Genomic DNA, 14,208 nt, shown 5'->3' with positions numbered 1-14,208 from the left:
ATTCTGATAATAATATAATCAATCACTCTTATCTTTTGTTGTTCAGTTAGATCTACTCATAGGTGTGTCCTCTCTGAATGACTGCCACAAGGAAAGAGCCAAGCGAAGGGGGATTTGAATATTGTTTTGAATATTTTAAAGATAAGGCACATGCACATAGTTTGCAACAAAGATGGATTCGACGCTGGCAGGTTATAGAGAACAGCCTCTTTCACCGTAAAGCCAAAAGAAGATGAATCAGTTACGTGCCGTCCAAACCTGACACAGGCTGCTTTGTGCTGCTCCGTGGCATGTTGGTATGTGAGCTATCTCTCCTTTGCACCTGCTCTGTCTGTTGTCCCGCTGCCAGCAGAGCTGACTGACGAGGCCTCAGTGACAGCTCCCGTCACTCACTTTCACTGTTGCCCTCGCAGGTATCTTCAGATCAGCTGCAGAGGAATAACATACCAACAGTGTGAAGCAGTCACAAAGACAAAGATACAGATTTTATGAGTCTTCTAGCCGCAACCATAGGTGCCAACTATTTTTGATAATGATTAATCGTTTCAGGCATTTATCAAGCAAAGATGTCAAATATTTGCTGGCTCCAGCTTCTTAAATTTAAGGAACTGCTCCTTTATTTGTCATTTATGACAATAAATGAAAGAGTCTTTTGGTTTTGGTCTGTTGGTTGGACAAAAGAAGCAGTTTGAAGACGTCAGTTTGGGCTCCTGAGAAATTGTGATGAGCATTCTTGATATTTACAGGAAACGATGAATCGATTAATTATGAAAATACTAATCAAAAGTCAGAGTAACGGGTAGCTACGGCCTTAGACCCTTAACCTAATGATCAGAATGCAACACAATAGCAAAGAGGCCACAACTTCATGAGAAAATTGGCTTACTATGTCGAGTAAACTGTGTAAGTACATTTACTCAAGTACTATACTTAAGTACAATTTTGAGGTTCTTGTACTTTACTGAGTATTTCCATGTTCTGCTGCTTTATACTTTTACCCCACTACAGTTTGGAGGCAAATATTGTACTTTTTACTCACTACAACTTTAGTTACTTGTTACTTTTGAGTGCATGTCGCATCAAAGCCAAAGTAACCAATTTTTAAATTAAAGGGGCACTATGTAGTTTTGGAGAAGAAATTCAAACTCAGAATTTTAATATTTACAATATTAATGAGGTAATGATACAAACTCAGAAATATTTATTTTTTCCATAGCTGAATAAACAAGCTGTTCTCAGTGGAAAATAAGGTCCCCAGAACACTGTTTGAAGCTGGTAAGGTGGCAGGGTCCGCCAAATATAAACAAAGTAAAACGGTATGAAGCTGTGTTGTCCTTTAACGTCAGTTTGTTTATTCAGTTTATTCAGTCATGAAAGTTAAGAGAGTTTGTGAAAGCATTAAAAAAAATCAGTCAATGAAGACGTTTTTTTTTCTGATTAAAATTTCTTCCCCAAAACTACATAGTGCACCTTTAATGTATTTCATCAGCAATTGTTATCTACTCTATTACTTTTACTCGAGTATGACTTTTGTGTACTTCATACAACACTGATCAAACCTACAGTCTGAACACCTGTTGATGATTCTGCAGCAGAGGTCTGCAGACTGGGAGGTGCGGCCTGCAGGGGGCGCAGGAGAGTCAAAGCAAAGGTACCAAGGCAGGGGAGAAGGGACAGGTGCAAGTGTGTAGCTGTATCTGTATCTTAGAGTAACCCTAACAACCACTCATCTCTGATTTGAAGTCTTGTCTTACCTAGCTAAAGCCCCTGCCCAAACCTCAGGAGGGGGAGAGACACTGTTTGAAGGGAGAACACAATTCATCACACTTTTGCTTTTTGTTTGCTTTATAAACAACAGCACGTACGTTTTTGTAGTTTGCCCCATCGAATCCACACAGTCAGCAGTTGAAGCAGCACCAGTGGACGTGAAACACAGCTCATGGAGGCTATTCAGGTAGGGCCAACTTTAAAACCCCAGACCCTTAACAGTGGCGCCATTTTGCCGAAATTAGAGGCAAAATTCACACTTCTTCTCCAAGTCAAATTTAACACACAGCCATGACAGGCGCATTTTAGATTCAGCGTGACTTTAAGACGATGTCATTATTATTATTATATCAAAGTTTATAGGCTAAAACTTAGCCGAATTCTTACTCTTGAACTCGCCTGAGAATAATCACGTTTTTTATTTATTTTGAGTATCAAACTAACCCAGTGATAGTTTTCTTTACATTCATGGGTACTTTTAAAACCGGACCAGCTAATAGCCAATTCGGCGTGTTTTGAGTGGTGCCAACATGCTTAAATTTAAACAAAGATAGGCTTCAAAATTGAGCTAGCTTAAAAGCTAGCCCACAGCTAACTGACTGTCTCCATGGCAACAATTTACTTCCTGTTTTTTTTTTTACAGCGATTAAGTTACGTAATTGACGTTCCTATACTGTTTTTTAAAATTATGATGATGATGATAACATTCCCATAAATTGAAATAAGATAAATAATAATAATACACTACTCAAAATTAGGGATATTGGATTATGGGTGCATATGTGTGTGAATGCATATGCCATAAAAGCCAAATGAAATGTGTTGCATTATTTTTGGGGACCAAAAATATTCACCAAAAAACAAAATAGAAATTCAGATTTGTCACAAAATAAACAATCAAGTGAAACATTAATCCCATATATCATATCCCATATCCCTTACTAATTTTGAGTAGTGTATTAGGAGCTGTAACATAATTTTTTATAGTCAGTTAGTCTCTGAGTGTCCCATCAACATGGCTCTAACATTTCTAGAGCACTCACTCTCTCCTCTATCCGTTCACATACAGATGTTTACCCTGTAAAGAGATAAACAGATATTTACCCAGAAATAGCTCGACCACTAGAGGGCAGTCTAGATTCATGCGTGTGCACCCGGACAACCATTAATGCTGTCCCCTCTGTGGCTGGGGAATCATATGATGGGTGGCGCATAATGTGCATACATACACACGATATATCAGATCACATTCTGATAAATACAATACAAACAGACAGAGATAAGTGGTGTTTTTAAACATTTCTACCCCTGCACCAAAAGATAAAGGAAAGTGGAAACAGAGCAGTGGGAAGTAATGCATGACACATCTAGTGTTAAAACAGATGTTGTTTGTGTACTTTTTATGTTTCTTAACAATGAGTTCTAATCTTTTAAAGCTGATTCTGGTTAAGTCTTTTTTGTAACGCTAATTTAATATGAGGTCATAATGGCAGATAATTTGTCACTGAACACTAATGAGGATTACACTGCATTTGCTTCAGGGACTTTTTGCTTTAAGGTTTAACATTCACAGATGAGATGCATAATAAACTGTAATATAATAATTGTTTTATCATCCACTTTAATTCAGCCAAGGGGAAACAATTTTGCATCAGCGGGTCCTTTACTACCAGAAATGCTAAGCAAAAAAAAAAAAAGAACTCAAGTCGATGACTTTAACTCATTTCTATTTTATTTGCCTCGTATTTAAAGCCTTTTTTTAAAGCTCAGTCAGTGGGAAGATTTGGGGATTTTGCCTTGGTAATAATGAAATTTATTCACAAATTACCTCTGCCAAGAAGGTTATGTTTTCACCTGTGTCCATTTGTGTGTTTATTGGTTGGTTGGTCAACAGGATTAATCAAAACCAAATAAGGGATTTGCACGAATCTTGGATGGAGAATGGTTGTTGGCCCAAAACAGACCCCAATAAATGTAGGTGCGGATCCGGATAAAGGGAATGATGCAGGAATTTTTCTCACTTTCTTTAACTTTGCGAGGTCGTTTTCAGTACAATTGATCCAGATCCTAATTAAAATCCGGATCTAGCGGATTTAAATATTTTTGGTAGAGGGTAGTCTTTTTTCAGCCAATATATGGTAACAAATAGGGATAGAAACCTCCCTAACCACCATCAATGTCTAGCTGAGACAATGGGGATTCAGAAAGGTACCAGTGGTGATTAAGCTTGATTGAATTAAAGGGGATTGTTGGGCCTTGACGGAGGTATGCACTCTACCAAGTGACATTTTAGTTTATACATGTTTCAGCTGTTGATCCAAGAAACTTGTCCAGTTGCATTTTCAAGTTTTAGATTTTCTTCACACACTTTCGTTTAGTCTGAGGAATTTGTTGTTTTTTTTCTGTAAAGGTTATGAGGTCAGACCGGGCCTGAACCAGCATCATTTTGAGAGCTATGTTGGTCCTGATTTGCAAATTTTTCTTTTCTTTTCTTTTTTCAAACACTATCACGTTGCCTTGCCCCTTCAAGAGGAAGTGATTCAGGTCTGAGTATTAGTAAAGAATGTAAGAAGAAAGAGTGGGCGATGGAAGGTTGAACTCATCGGTGTGTCACAACGACCATTCATCACTGAATTGGATCTAAGGTTTGCTTTTTCAATAGTTGGAAGAATTATACAAGGCCAGAATCTTGAAGTAATATTATGTATTTTATGGCACACATGAGCTGAACCTCCACAAAGCTCCTTGGAGACACTCCCTGGTGTTAGAGCAGGTAGGCGTAGCTGCTGCACTATCAGGCTAGACAGTGAGCTCATGGGACTTCCCCACCGTCCTGGTCCTGTTCTGTACTTACCTACTTACACAGCGTCTGTCTGAAAGAGGCCGCCGAAAGCCTCGTCCCTTTCTCCACATATGAGTTGATCATAGAGGATTAGTGGAGACAAAGTGGCACAGAGCCACTGCTGAGTGTGCTGGGGTTTAAGCATGCCCGGCCCAGTTCTGTGTCATCAAAAGAGTTTACATAAAATATACGGGTATTATCTCCCTCCTCTGTGTGGGTGTGTGTGCATTCAGATAGGCACTAAGTACTGTTATACAATCTAGTTGTATGATGATGATTGATACTTTGAATGATGCGGGCTCATCAGTAAGGATTAAAGTTAGGATCTTACCAGGACAATGTCTCCCTCTCTGTCTCATTTGATCTTGATGAGTCCACTTGATTACAGGTGCACACACACACTCACGCACACCAGGTACAGTATGTGCACAGGCCTGTATCCCCTCCAGCACCCGCATGCTCACTCACGCAGCTAACAAGCCTGTCCGTATCTTGTCTACCTCCCTGTTGCAGCAGCATTAAGACTCAGGTAATATGACTAGGACTCAAGGAAAAACAAGCCCTCATGACCCAAAGCCTTAGGGTACTGTGGTGACAGCACTCACTGGAAGGTTTCAGCTCATCTGACATTTCCAGTGGTGTGATGTTACAAATACAACTTAAATGCCTCTTGTGCCACTGCGGTCGTGTTCGTCCACAATGCTGCAAAAGTAGCCTTTGACAGAAACGATTGAGTACTTCAGTTAGTTACAGTGGTCTTGTGTGACACCTCCATTTCTTCCAACTTGATAACTGTATTTCCTTTTCCTCTCCCCCTCTCTTGCTCCCTGTTAGTGCCAATGACTGAGGCTGTGGTCAGGAAGCATTCCTGGGGCAAGCCCACAGCGTTCGCTGGGATGCCTGTACTAAAGTGTGGAACTCAGCAAGCCGCTCTGCTCCCCTGTGGTGCTGGCATGGTGAGTACCAAGAGATCCTGCTGGGCCTGCGGTGGTGTTGGTAACCTCGCATATGAAGCCCCTGCTGAGAGGGAAAAAGAAGGGAAGAAAGAGGAAGAAGTTGTGCGCTTTGAGCTTTGGCAATTTCACACATAAATCTTTCAGACAATTGGGGAGCATAAATGTCGGACTGGAAGAAAGTAAATGAGGAGCTGAGGTGATGTGTCCCTGTGTATGACCATCTGGAAGAGAACATTAGGCTCTCCGCAGGGCCTCCAACTCCTTGATTCATTAGCATGCAGTATAGTACAGTGGTGGCTCTCACAGAAGCCTCCCAACATGCATCCATCTTGTGTTTATCTTACAGCAACAGCTGTTGGAGTATCGTTTGACTTCAATATTTCAGAGTCAAAATTAAAAGTAGGTTGTAAGAACACTGTCTAAAACAACTGGCAGCCACATATTTTTTGGCTTCTGAAAAATGGGGAACTGTGGAGTTTCCGAATAACTGTTGCTGCAGATAGAACCATTGTGGCAGTTGTTAAATGTGGTGTATCTCTGATAATCATACATTTTTCATGTAGATCCAAAAAGTGCCATACTTCAACTCTCTAAAAGAAAAAGTTACTTTGCTACCCTCTTCGCAAAACAAATCACGTCAGGTTGTGGTCAGTTGCTCTGCAGCATAACAACTCTGACAAGACATGCAGTACAGCTTCATTGGACTTATCATCTTCTGAATGATCCTCGCTGCTCCGTTGACACCTTCCACACCCTCCCGCTCCTCTTCACCCAGCGTGTAGCTGAAGTCCTTTTCATGACGAGCATTATAAATTAAACATGGCCTCGTCTTCCCTTGTGTGTCTGTCGGTGTAAAAATAGCTTGGTTTGGTGCACAGTGTGATGCCCCGCGTACAGCCCTCTGTCTTTAATGAAGTGTTGCCATGAAAAGTGTAGTGATCCTCCAGCGTGACTCTGTGGCAACCGTGTTCTGACTTTCTCAAACTCCCCGAGTGACTCTGAGCTCATTTGGTTATACAAGTGCTCACAATTACCCAGAGATTTGGACACAGGGACATGGGATATTTCCATATCCCTGACGGATGTTATTTTAATTACACTGAACTGCTTGACTTTGTGCTGTGGATTTACATGTTTTTTTTTCTTCCGTGGAGGCAATGAGGGATTTTCAGAAGGTTATTCTGTTCTACTGAATCTCTTATTTATTGAGACCTGTGTTCCCTGGCATAAGCATGAGAAACCGTATTCAATTATACTGTTTATGAAATAGCTGCCTCTGAATCTACAATAGTTAGGTTTTGATAAGGTACAAAATAATGAAAAACAATCCTGTCTCTAAGCCATAACTATTTTCAGATTGTGTGTGTTTCAAAATTCTCTGCATCGTCTGAAGAAAGTAGTGTTGTTATCTCCAATCAGCCTCATTGTGAGGCCCTAATTACATTTGATTGAGAACAAAAAAAATCAGACGCAGGGAGCAGGCGTGATAATTATAGTATCAAATCTGCCCATACGCGGAAATGCAAACACAAATGCATCAACACAGCTGATTAATTTAGGTGCTAATGCAGAAGGAGGTAGCAGGTGTGGGGATACAGATGTTTTTCCTCTGCAGGATGCTTCCTAGAAACAAATATTTCATATGCCACTGCCGGTGAAATGTGGCACCGTCGCTCAATGGAGGCTGTGCTCCTGGTAATGTGAGAGAGGTCTGTTTTGATTCATGTAACACCTCAAGCCTCATTCCTCAGCGGGTCTGAGGGTAATGGTGTGCATACAATGTTTCATGATCAGTGATTTGCAGGGATGGCTGATGGTGGGGGTTAAAAGGCAAACTGTCTTTAACCCATTCAGCTTCAAAACTCTTAAAGTCCTTATTTGGTTTAAAGGATAAATTCATCCAGAAATGAAAATTGAGTCATTATCTACTCAGCCCCATGCCGAAGTTTCATAGTCCACAACACATTTCTTGAGCATTGCAGCATTCTCATAAACAACTGAAGTCGATGGGAACTTAAAACAACCAGAAAAAAACCCATATAATACAGGCGTAAACAAAGTCTATGGATGCCTCAAGCTCCCACATTGATTTGAAAAGATGTTATTTACACCTTTGACACATGGTCGAGCTTGTGCACCCACTTCATACAAGGTGCTTTTAGCTTATCAGCTTGTAAAGGGGACTTTTGTGTGATCTTTTTTCAGTTGCTTTTTTATGCATTAAAACAAGTCCCCATCTGCTTCAGTTGTTTAGGAGAGCACTGCAACACTGTTTTGCTGTGACGCTCCAGAAATGTTTTATGGAGTACGAAACTTCACCCGACTTCCTATTGGCAGGAGGGTGAGAAGATACTGTCTAAATTTCCATTTTCTAATGGAATTATCCTTTAAAGGTGCATGATGTAAGAATTTTATTTCAAACATTAGAAAATTAACTAAAATTATCAACAAGAATGTGAGGAAATATCAGTTTTGACATTGTGGTAAAGATATCTCTGTGTTGTGTTGCAGAGATATCTACTGAAGTTAGCATGCTAAGCCAGCCCTTTCTCATAGTGCCACTCCAAGCTCCCAGTCTGCATCGCTCCCTGCACGGCTAACTAAGCTAACTAGCCAACGACAGCTACAATTAGCAACAGTTAGCGATTACTTTGGTGATACGCTGCCCCCATTTGTTTGCAGTATGAATTGGAGAGGTTGACAGTTCTTACATACAGCAGCTTTAAGGTACAATTGTCTTTTACAACATGCTTCACACATGCGTGAGTAAATGTCCATATTACTGATTTCTGACGCCAGGCAGGGTTTAAGTTATTCATAGCCGTGAGCAAAAATCAATGAGCGAAATGTGGCTGTTGAGCTGAAAATCCCGCAGGGAAAACCCATTTCTGACAAGCAGATAATGTGGTGTTGGTTATGGTTTTGGAACCAGATGACACAAAATATAATACTCAGGTTTTTTCTTGTTTTTGGGCCCTCCACCAGATAATTATTGTAATGCTTTCATCAGTGTTCCTGTAAACAATTACTGATTGTAAGTTATCATACCCGCGAAATTGATTTCAGCTTGAACTGTGTTTCTAGCAGCTGGTGCAGTTTATTCATTCAGCATAATAACTGATTATCAACAGAGCCTTTTATTTCAAAAAACTCCTTCATGAGCTTGTTTCTATACAAGTTACAGGTTCATGTAGACTTCAGTTCTTCATGCAGCTCCAGCTTTGGCTATAACAAAGATATAAAATCGCTCTGGGCCCCCAATTGCCCTTGAACACAGATAATATGCAGAGAAATCAGCTCAGGGAATAAAATAGATACTGTAAGGTATCATTTTCCATTTTCAAACAAGCTTTGCAATTTCGTGCTCAACATTGTCAGTTGAACTTTGAACTCCATTCAGTGGGCAGGAGGAGAATCTAATTATTTCCCACTAAATTAAACAATTTTCTTGAGAATCGTTTCAGAAAATCCTGTAAAATTTGGATTTTTGATGTCACTTTAATAAATTTGTTGCTCTGATGAGATTACTAATCAACCATCAGTGACATAGCAGACATCCCCGCATCAAAGCTGCACCCACGACCCGACGAAAATGGGCACGTATTGGTTTGTTAGTCGGACTGGGTGAACCCGCAGCCTTACACACAGGAACAAAATGCAATCTCCAGGCTATTACTTTTCCCATCTGAGCCATTTATAAATCCATCCGCCCTCTCGTCCCCATCTTTCAGCCATTGCTTTTTACCAACGTGACGTGCCACTCTTTCTTTTCCTTCTATTTTTTTTTTTTTTTGCGCAGGTGGCACCGACCAGGTGACCGCACGCACGCACGGACGCACGTGGGTAGCCCCGGTCCACCCTTCAAGCTCAACCAGCACCTGTGTGTGTAAATTCCTGCAGAACTAAGAAAAAAAAAAAAAAAAAAATAAAGGAAACCGTGAGGGGGGCCAGTCAGAAAGAGAAGGAGCAGCAGAGGAGTCCGGAGCGTAGCGCGGACGCTTCTTTCCTCTCTCCTCCCCCTTCAGACCCCGCCGCGCTCCATCTCTCTCTCTCTCTCTCTCTCTCCTCTCTCTCTCTCTCTCTCTCTCTCTCTCTCTCTCTCCCCTTTCTTAAATTGACATCGGTCTGGCTCGAAACATGATAACAGAAAAGCCTTCCTCCGCTCCGCGTTGTCGGACCGTCCTCAACCCCGCTCACTTGAAACTCAAATAAGCCAGGCGCAAAGAGGGGAGAAAAAAAAAGGGATCGCACAGTGTCCTATCAGCGGGTGCTCAGAGAGGAATAACAAGAGACCTTTATACCACACACACACACACACACACACCCTTGTAGCCTATGTGCTCCTGCGCATCGTAGATCTTAGAAAGTGCTCGTGTTGAACTACAGTGAAAGTTAACATGTATGTGCACGCTTTCATACGCGCAAGCCTTGGATTTGTAGGTTTCTGCCTGGTCGCCTTTGTCCAACAGTCAGCTTCAGGAAGTAAAACCACTCAAGGTAAGTTTTCACGCCAAAATAGCTTCTTCTTCTTCTTCTTCTTCTTCTTCTTCTTCTTCTTCTTCTTCTTCTTCTTCTTCTTCTTCTTCTTCTTCTTCTTCTTTTTTCCTGCGTTTTATTGGTGATGGCTGGGAAAGTGCTGGTGCCTAATTAACGGTGGAAAAGCTGGTAATGATGACACTTGTCTGAATAAATTAGACTTGAATTTAATGTGTGTTTAAACAAGTAAAAAGCAGATTTTTTATAAAATGTAAAGGTAAAAGTGCAGTTTTTAGCTACTTTGATGCATCAATGACTCTCCCTGGCTAATTTTGCAGCCGCTTAATTGCTTTTTTTGTTGTGTCAGTGTGCTCAGTTGCTTCTATTTATACAGACTTGAAGACAAGAAAAGGCTTAAATTAAGTTTCACTGAGAGTTTTTCAGTTGTGTTTGATCTTCAAACAGAATGAGCAGTGTGAACAGTTATGTTTCATAGCTAATCCTGCAGGTAATTGTGATGAGACTACCAGGAGGTATTTGTCACAGTCCAGACAAGTATTTGACACCGGCCTGTAACACACACACACACACACACACACACACACACAGATGGAGGGAGTCTCTCGTGTGTCAGACACTGCAGCTACAGTGCCGTCCTGCCCAGCCGGCTGCCCTCTTGCTCTCTTGTCTTGTGAGAAATTATTCAGACCAGAGAGGGGCAGCCTGAATCAAAAACTCCGGCACCTTACAGGAACATGAAAGACTCGGTGTTACACGCTCAATTTTCCCCTCTCCTCCAGGTTTTCATCACTTAATTTTCCCACAATACACATGCCAAGCCAGGGCTGCCAGAAGTATTTGCATGCAAAGACACATCATGGTTTCTGTGTGAGTGTTGATTGTGGTCGGTGATGTTTCGCACACACAAAAAGACATCTCTCGGGCGGTCGACAAGGCAAAAAGAGAAAGGGGGTGGGTGACTATTTTGCATCCTGGGTGGTCTGCCCCCACTTGTGGGAAAACTCAATATTTACATTTTGCAATTAGAACTACTTTTTTCTCACTTTATTTTCCACAACATCGATTACACACTTCCTTGTAGCGTGGAATGCTGCTGTATGAGTGTCGGTCTGTAATGGCATGCACCTGTTTGTTGGTCACCGAGTGAAATGCCGTGGACGACCACCTGATCGGCTTCTCCTCTGGTTCGTGTTTGTCAGTGCGAGGCAAGCAGCTCTGCAGTGACACATTATCCATGTTTGGCTCTGAAGTTATTTGTGAGCATATTTTGTGCCTAACTGAAAATAAATATTGGTGTTTGATGTCGGTGGCAACTCTGTGACGCTGGCAAGAATGCACGCTGGGAACAATTTTGAAAGCCGAAGAATCAGAGAGATGAACAATAGCTCCAAAAATGCACAATTTGTCAGCTCAATATTTATTCAACGCAGATGTTGCAGACAAGTCTTTGTCTTTCATCAGAGTCAGGCTAATCATGGGACTGTGTTTCAGGCATCAGTCGTTACTCCAGGAAGAAAAAAAGAGCGAAAGAGCAGAGGAATGAGGGAGGGAAGAGTTGAGGATGTGGTGGAGAGAATGACAAAGAAGGGAAAAATGAGACAGGAGAGATTAAGGGTGTTGAGACAGACGGACAGTGAGACAGGAGGTTTCTTAGTGAGCGAGCAGCAAGGAGGAAAAGGAAAGAGGAGAGACACAGACGTCATGGCAAATCACTTTTCCCTCGAACAGAGTCAGGAGCTCTTCGTTAATGCGGCAGCACCAAGGCAACGGTTGGTGTGGGGCTGACATGCTGCTGTGGCTGGCTATGTTGGTGTAACCTCTGCTCCGGGGCCTGGGGGTCTAAAGACGCAGGGCTGCCTTAGCGGGGAGGAAGGCCAGATCCAGGCCCGGACACACTGTGGGAACCGAGCAGCCTTGGCAATATGAGGCCCAAGTGACGGGGAGGCTTACCTAGAGATGCTGCCCAAGTCTCCGCTATGAGCGAGATGGAAAGGAAGAAGAAATCACCCTCCACCACCACCACCACCCACCCCCAACACTCACTCACCCCTTTCCTTTTTTTCACCCAACTCTTGCTTTGTTTGCTTTGTCCTCGCTTCCTTTCCTTTGCACTTAATGAAGTAGCCGTGCTTTTTCTCTGTCAGCCACAAGCAACGACTGCATCACACCCACAGTGTCAGAAAGCTCGCTGTCAGCCCCTGTGCTATTTATATTTGTTGCAAACAAATAAGTTGTGCACAGCTATCCTCTGTCCCCTTCGCCACTTTCTCCAGTCCTGTCCAGCCCACTTTTGTTACTTGATAGACGGCTGGACATGTTGCAGGTCTGTGTAAGCATGGAAGTGTCAGCGTATGCTCTTGTGTAATTGGGACAGTGAGAGAGTGTATGGGCTGTGTCTGTGGTAATTCAGACGGTTCTTTGAAACTGTTTGTGAAGCCACATAAAAGAACCATTTAAATGGGGCTTTTATTTCTGCCGATCCCTTTGGCCTTGAACTTCTCTGAATGTTTTCTGTTTAGCACGAAGAAGGAGTGAGGGAACAAAAGGACAGACAGACAGACAGACAGAAATTGTGGCACTATTTCTATGAATGAGCACGGCCAGTCATCTCACTTCAACATTTGACACCACTTTGGTGTTCCTCTTTCATCACCTCCATTCTCGTTTCTCAGTCATTGTGTTTTCTGCGTTGCTTCTGAGTCCCGAGTAGCTCCTGCAGTGGTGGTGGTTTGTTACACTTATCCCCTAAGAGACTGGATGCGCCTTAAAACAAGTAGATGCAAAAGTCCCTATTTGTCTGCCAAGGTACTGGAGCACAATTTTTGGCAAAGTCATTTTTAACAGCTGGCGTATGGAAGATGTATTCAGGTCAGCTGGGAAAAAAGACTTCTTCTGCCCGTGTGCCTTTGAGAAGCTAAACAGGACATTGACGTTTTGATCACTTATTGACCAAAGTGACAGGTAGAACTGGGTGATATGGCCTGAAAATAATACAGCAACATTTTGAGGGCTGTTTCACGATACTTGATCTGCCCGTTCTCACTCTCAACACGGCAAATATGACAGCCTGGTCAGTGACACTACTCTTCTAGGTTTGACGCAGTAGGTACCCCTCTTGTATCACTTGAGTTGGGGGGTGGTTGGATGGGTGATAGGACCCTGGACTTTCCTTCCAAAGCCTGGGGTTCTCTCTTATTTGTGACCAAGAATCAAGAGTGATGTGTTTTTTAGTTATGTTACATAAGTAAGTTAACTTCAGTAAACAAAATTACTCACGTTACGTGACTTGATTTATGTCTCTCACGTCACTTCCGTTACAGAAGTTACGACACGGAAAGTAGTTACTTCAACCCAAAGTATGATCTCCTAAACTTAACCAAGCAGTTGTATTTGATAAGTTGGGAGTGAGAAGGTGTTGTACATGATACGTGTCTCGATATTTTGAAATCTGTCCAAAAGCACTTCATAAATGCTCGACAGTAGTAGCACAATATTTTTGACCACATACCTTCATATGGATATTGCAACAGTATTGTACGGATGACTATTGGTACTTTCGCAAAATATTAACACAACAAGATTTTTGATATATAATCATCGGTAATGTTGATATATTGACTAAGTGGGTCAACTAAGTTTGGCCAATCCAAAAAACAAGATGATATATAGTGTCATATCACAATGACAATGTAGTATCCATACATGCCCAGCCCTAGAGACATGTCACGCCTTTAATTTCGACATTACTTTTTCACTATTTCTCCCTTCAGACTGGACATAAAACCCACTAACACCCACTAACATCTGGCTTTTGTCTTCAGTGGTAAAGGGCTCAGTCAGCATCCATACCAAGATCAAATGTCTCTGCTTCGCTCACGGGTGTTTATCGGCTCCAGCTCCGATCAGCAGTGATGGAAACATGACACAGACGCAGACACACAGACACTCAGATGAACTGAGATGAATTAATTTTTGCGCATTGAAGTTTGAGACGTTGGTGGTAAACAGTTTTCGATCCGTCTCCATTCAAAAAGTGCTTGATCATCATTCAGTTGCTGTAAGTAAAAAGACAAAACAGTTACCACTAACAATGTCACAAGCTGCCACGCTGCTTTCTATTGTTTCCTGGTTTTTAGGCACTTTCAT

At 42.0% G+C, this 14,208-nt stretch overlaps 1 protein-coding gene across 2 annotated transcripts in view; it reads left to right on the top strand.

Annotated features, from left to right (window-relative positions):
• The first annotated feature begins 9,742 nt into the window (after positions 1–9,742).
• The window catches only part of scube3 (signal peptide, CUB domain, EGF-like 3), an 88,051-nt gene continuing 83,585 nt past the window's right edge, over positions 9,743–14,208 (top strand). For both annotated transcript variants that reach the window (XM_073470053.1, XM_073470052.1), the window contains exon 1: positions 9,743–10,062. In XM_073470053.1, coding sequence (XP_073326154.1) covers positions 9,963–10,062 — 100 coding nt within the window. In that variant the 5' untranslated portion in view covers positions 9,743–9,962. The remainder of the gene's footprint in view (positions 10,063–14,208) is intronic.

Source organism: Pagrus major, chromosome 7, assembly GCF_040436345.1.
Source record: "Pagrus major chromosome 7, Pma_NU_1.0".
Taxonomy (NCBI): Eukaryota; Metazoa; Chordata; class Actinopteri; order Spariformes; family Sparidae; genus Pagrus; species Pagrus major.
The sequence above is the reverse complement of the archived record's forward strand: the minus strand, read 5'-3'. Positions and strand labels throughout refer to the sequence as shown.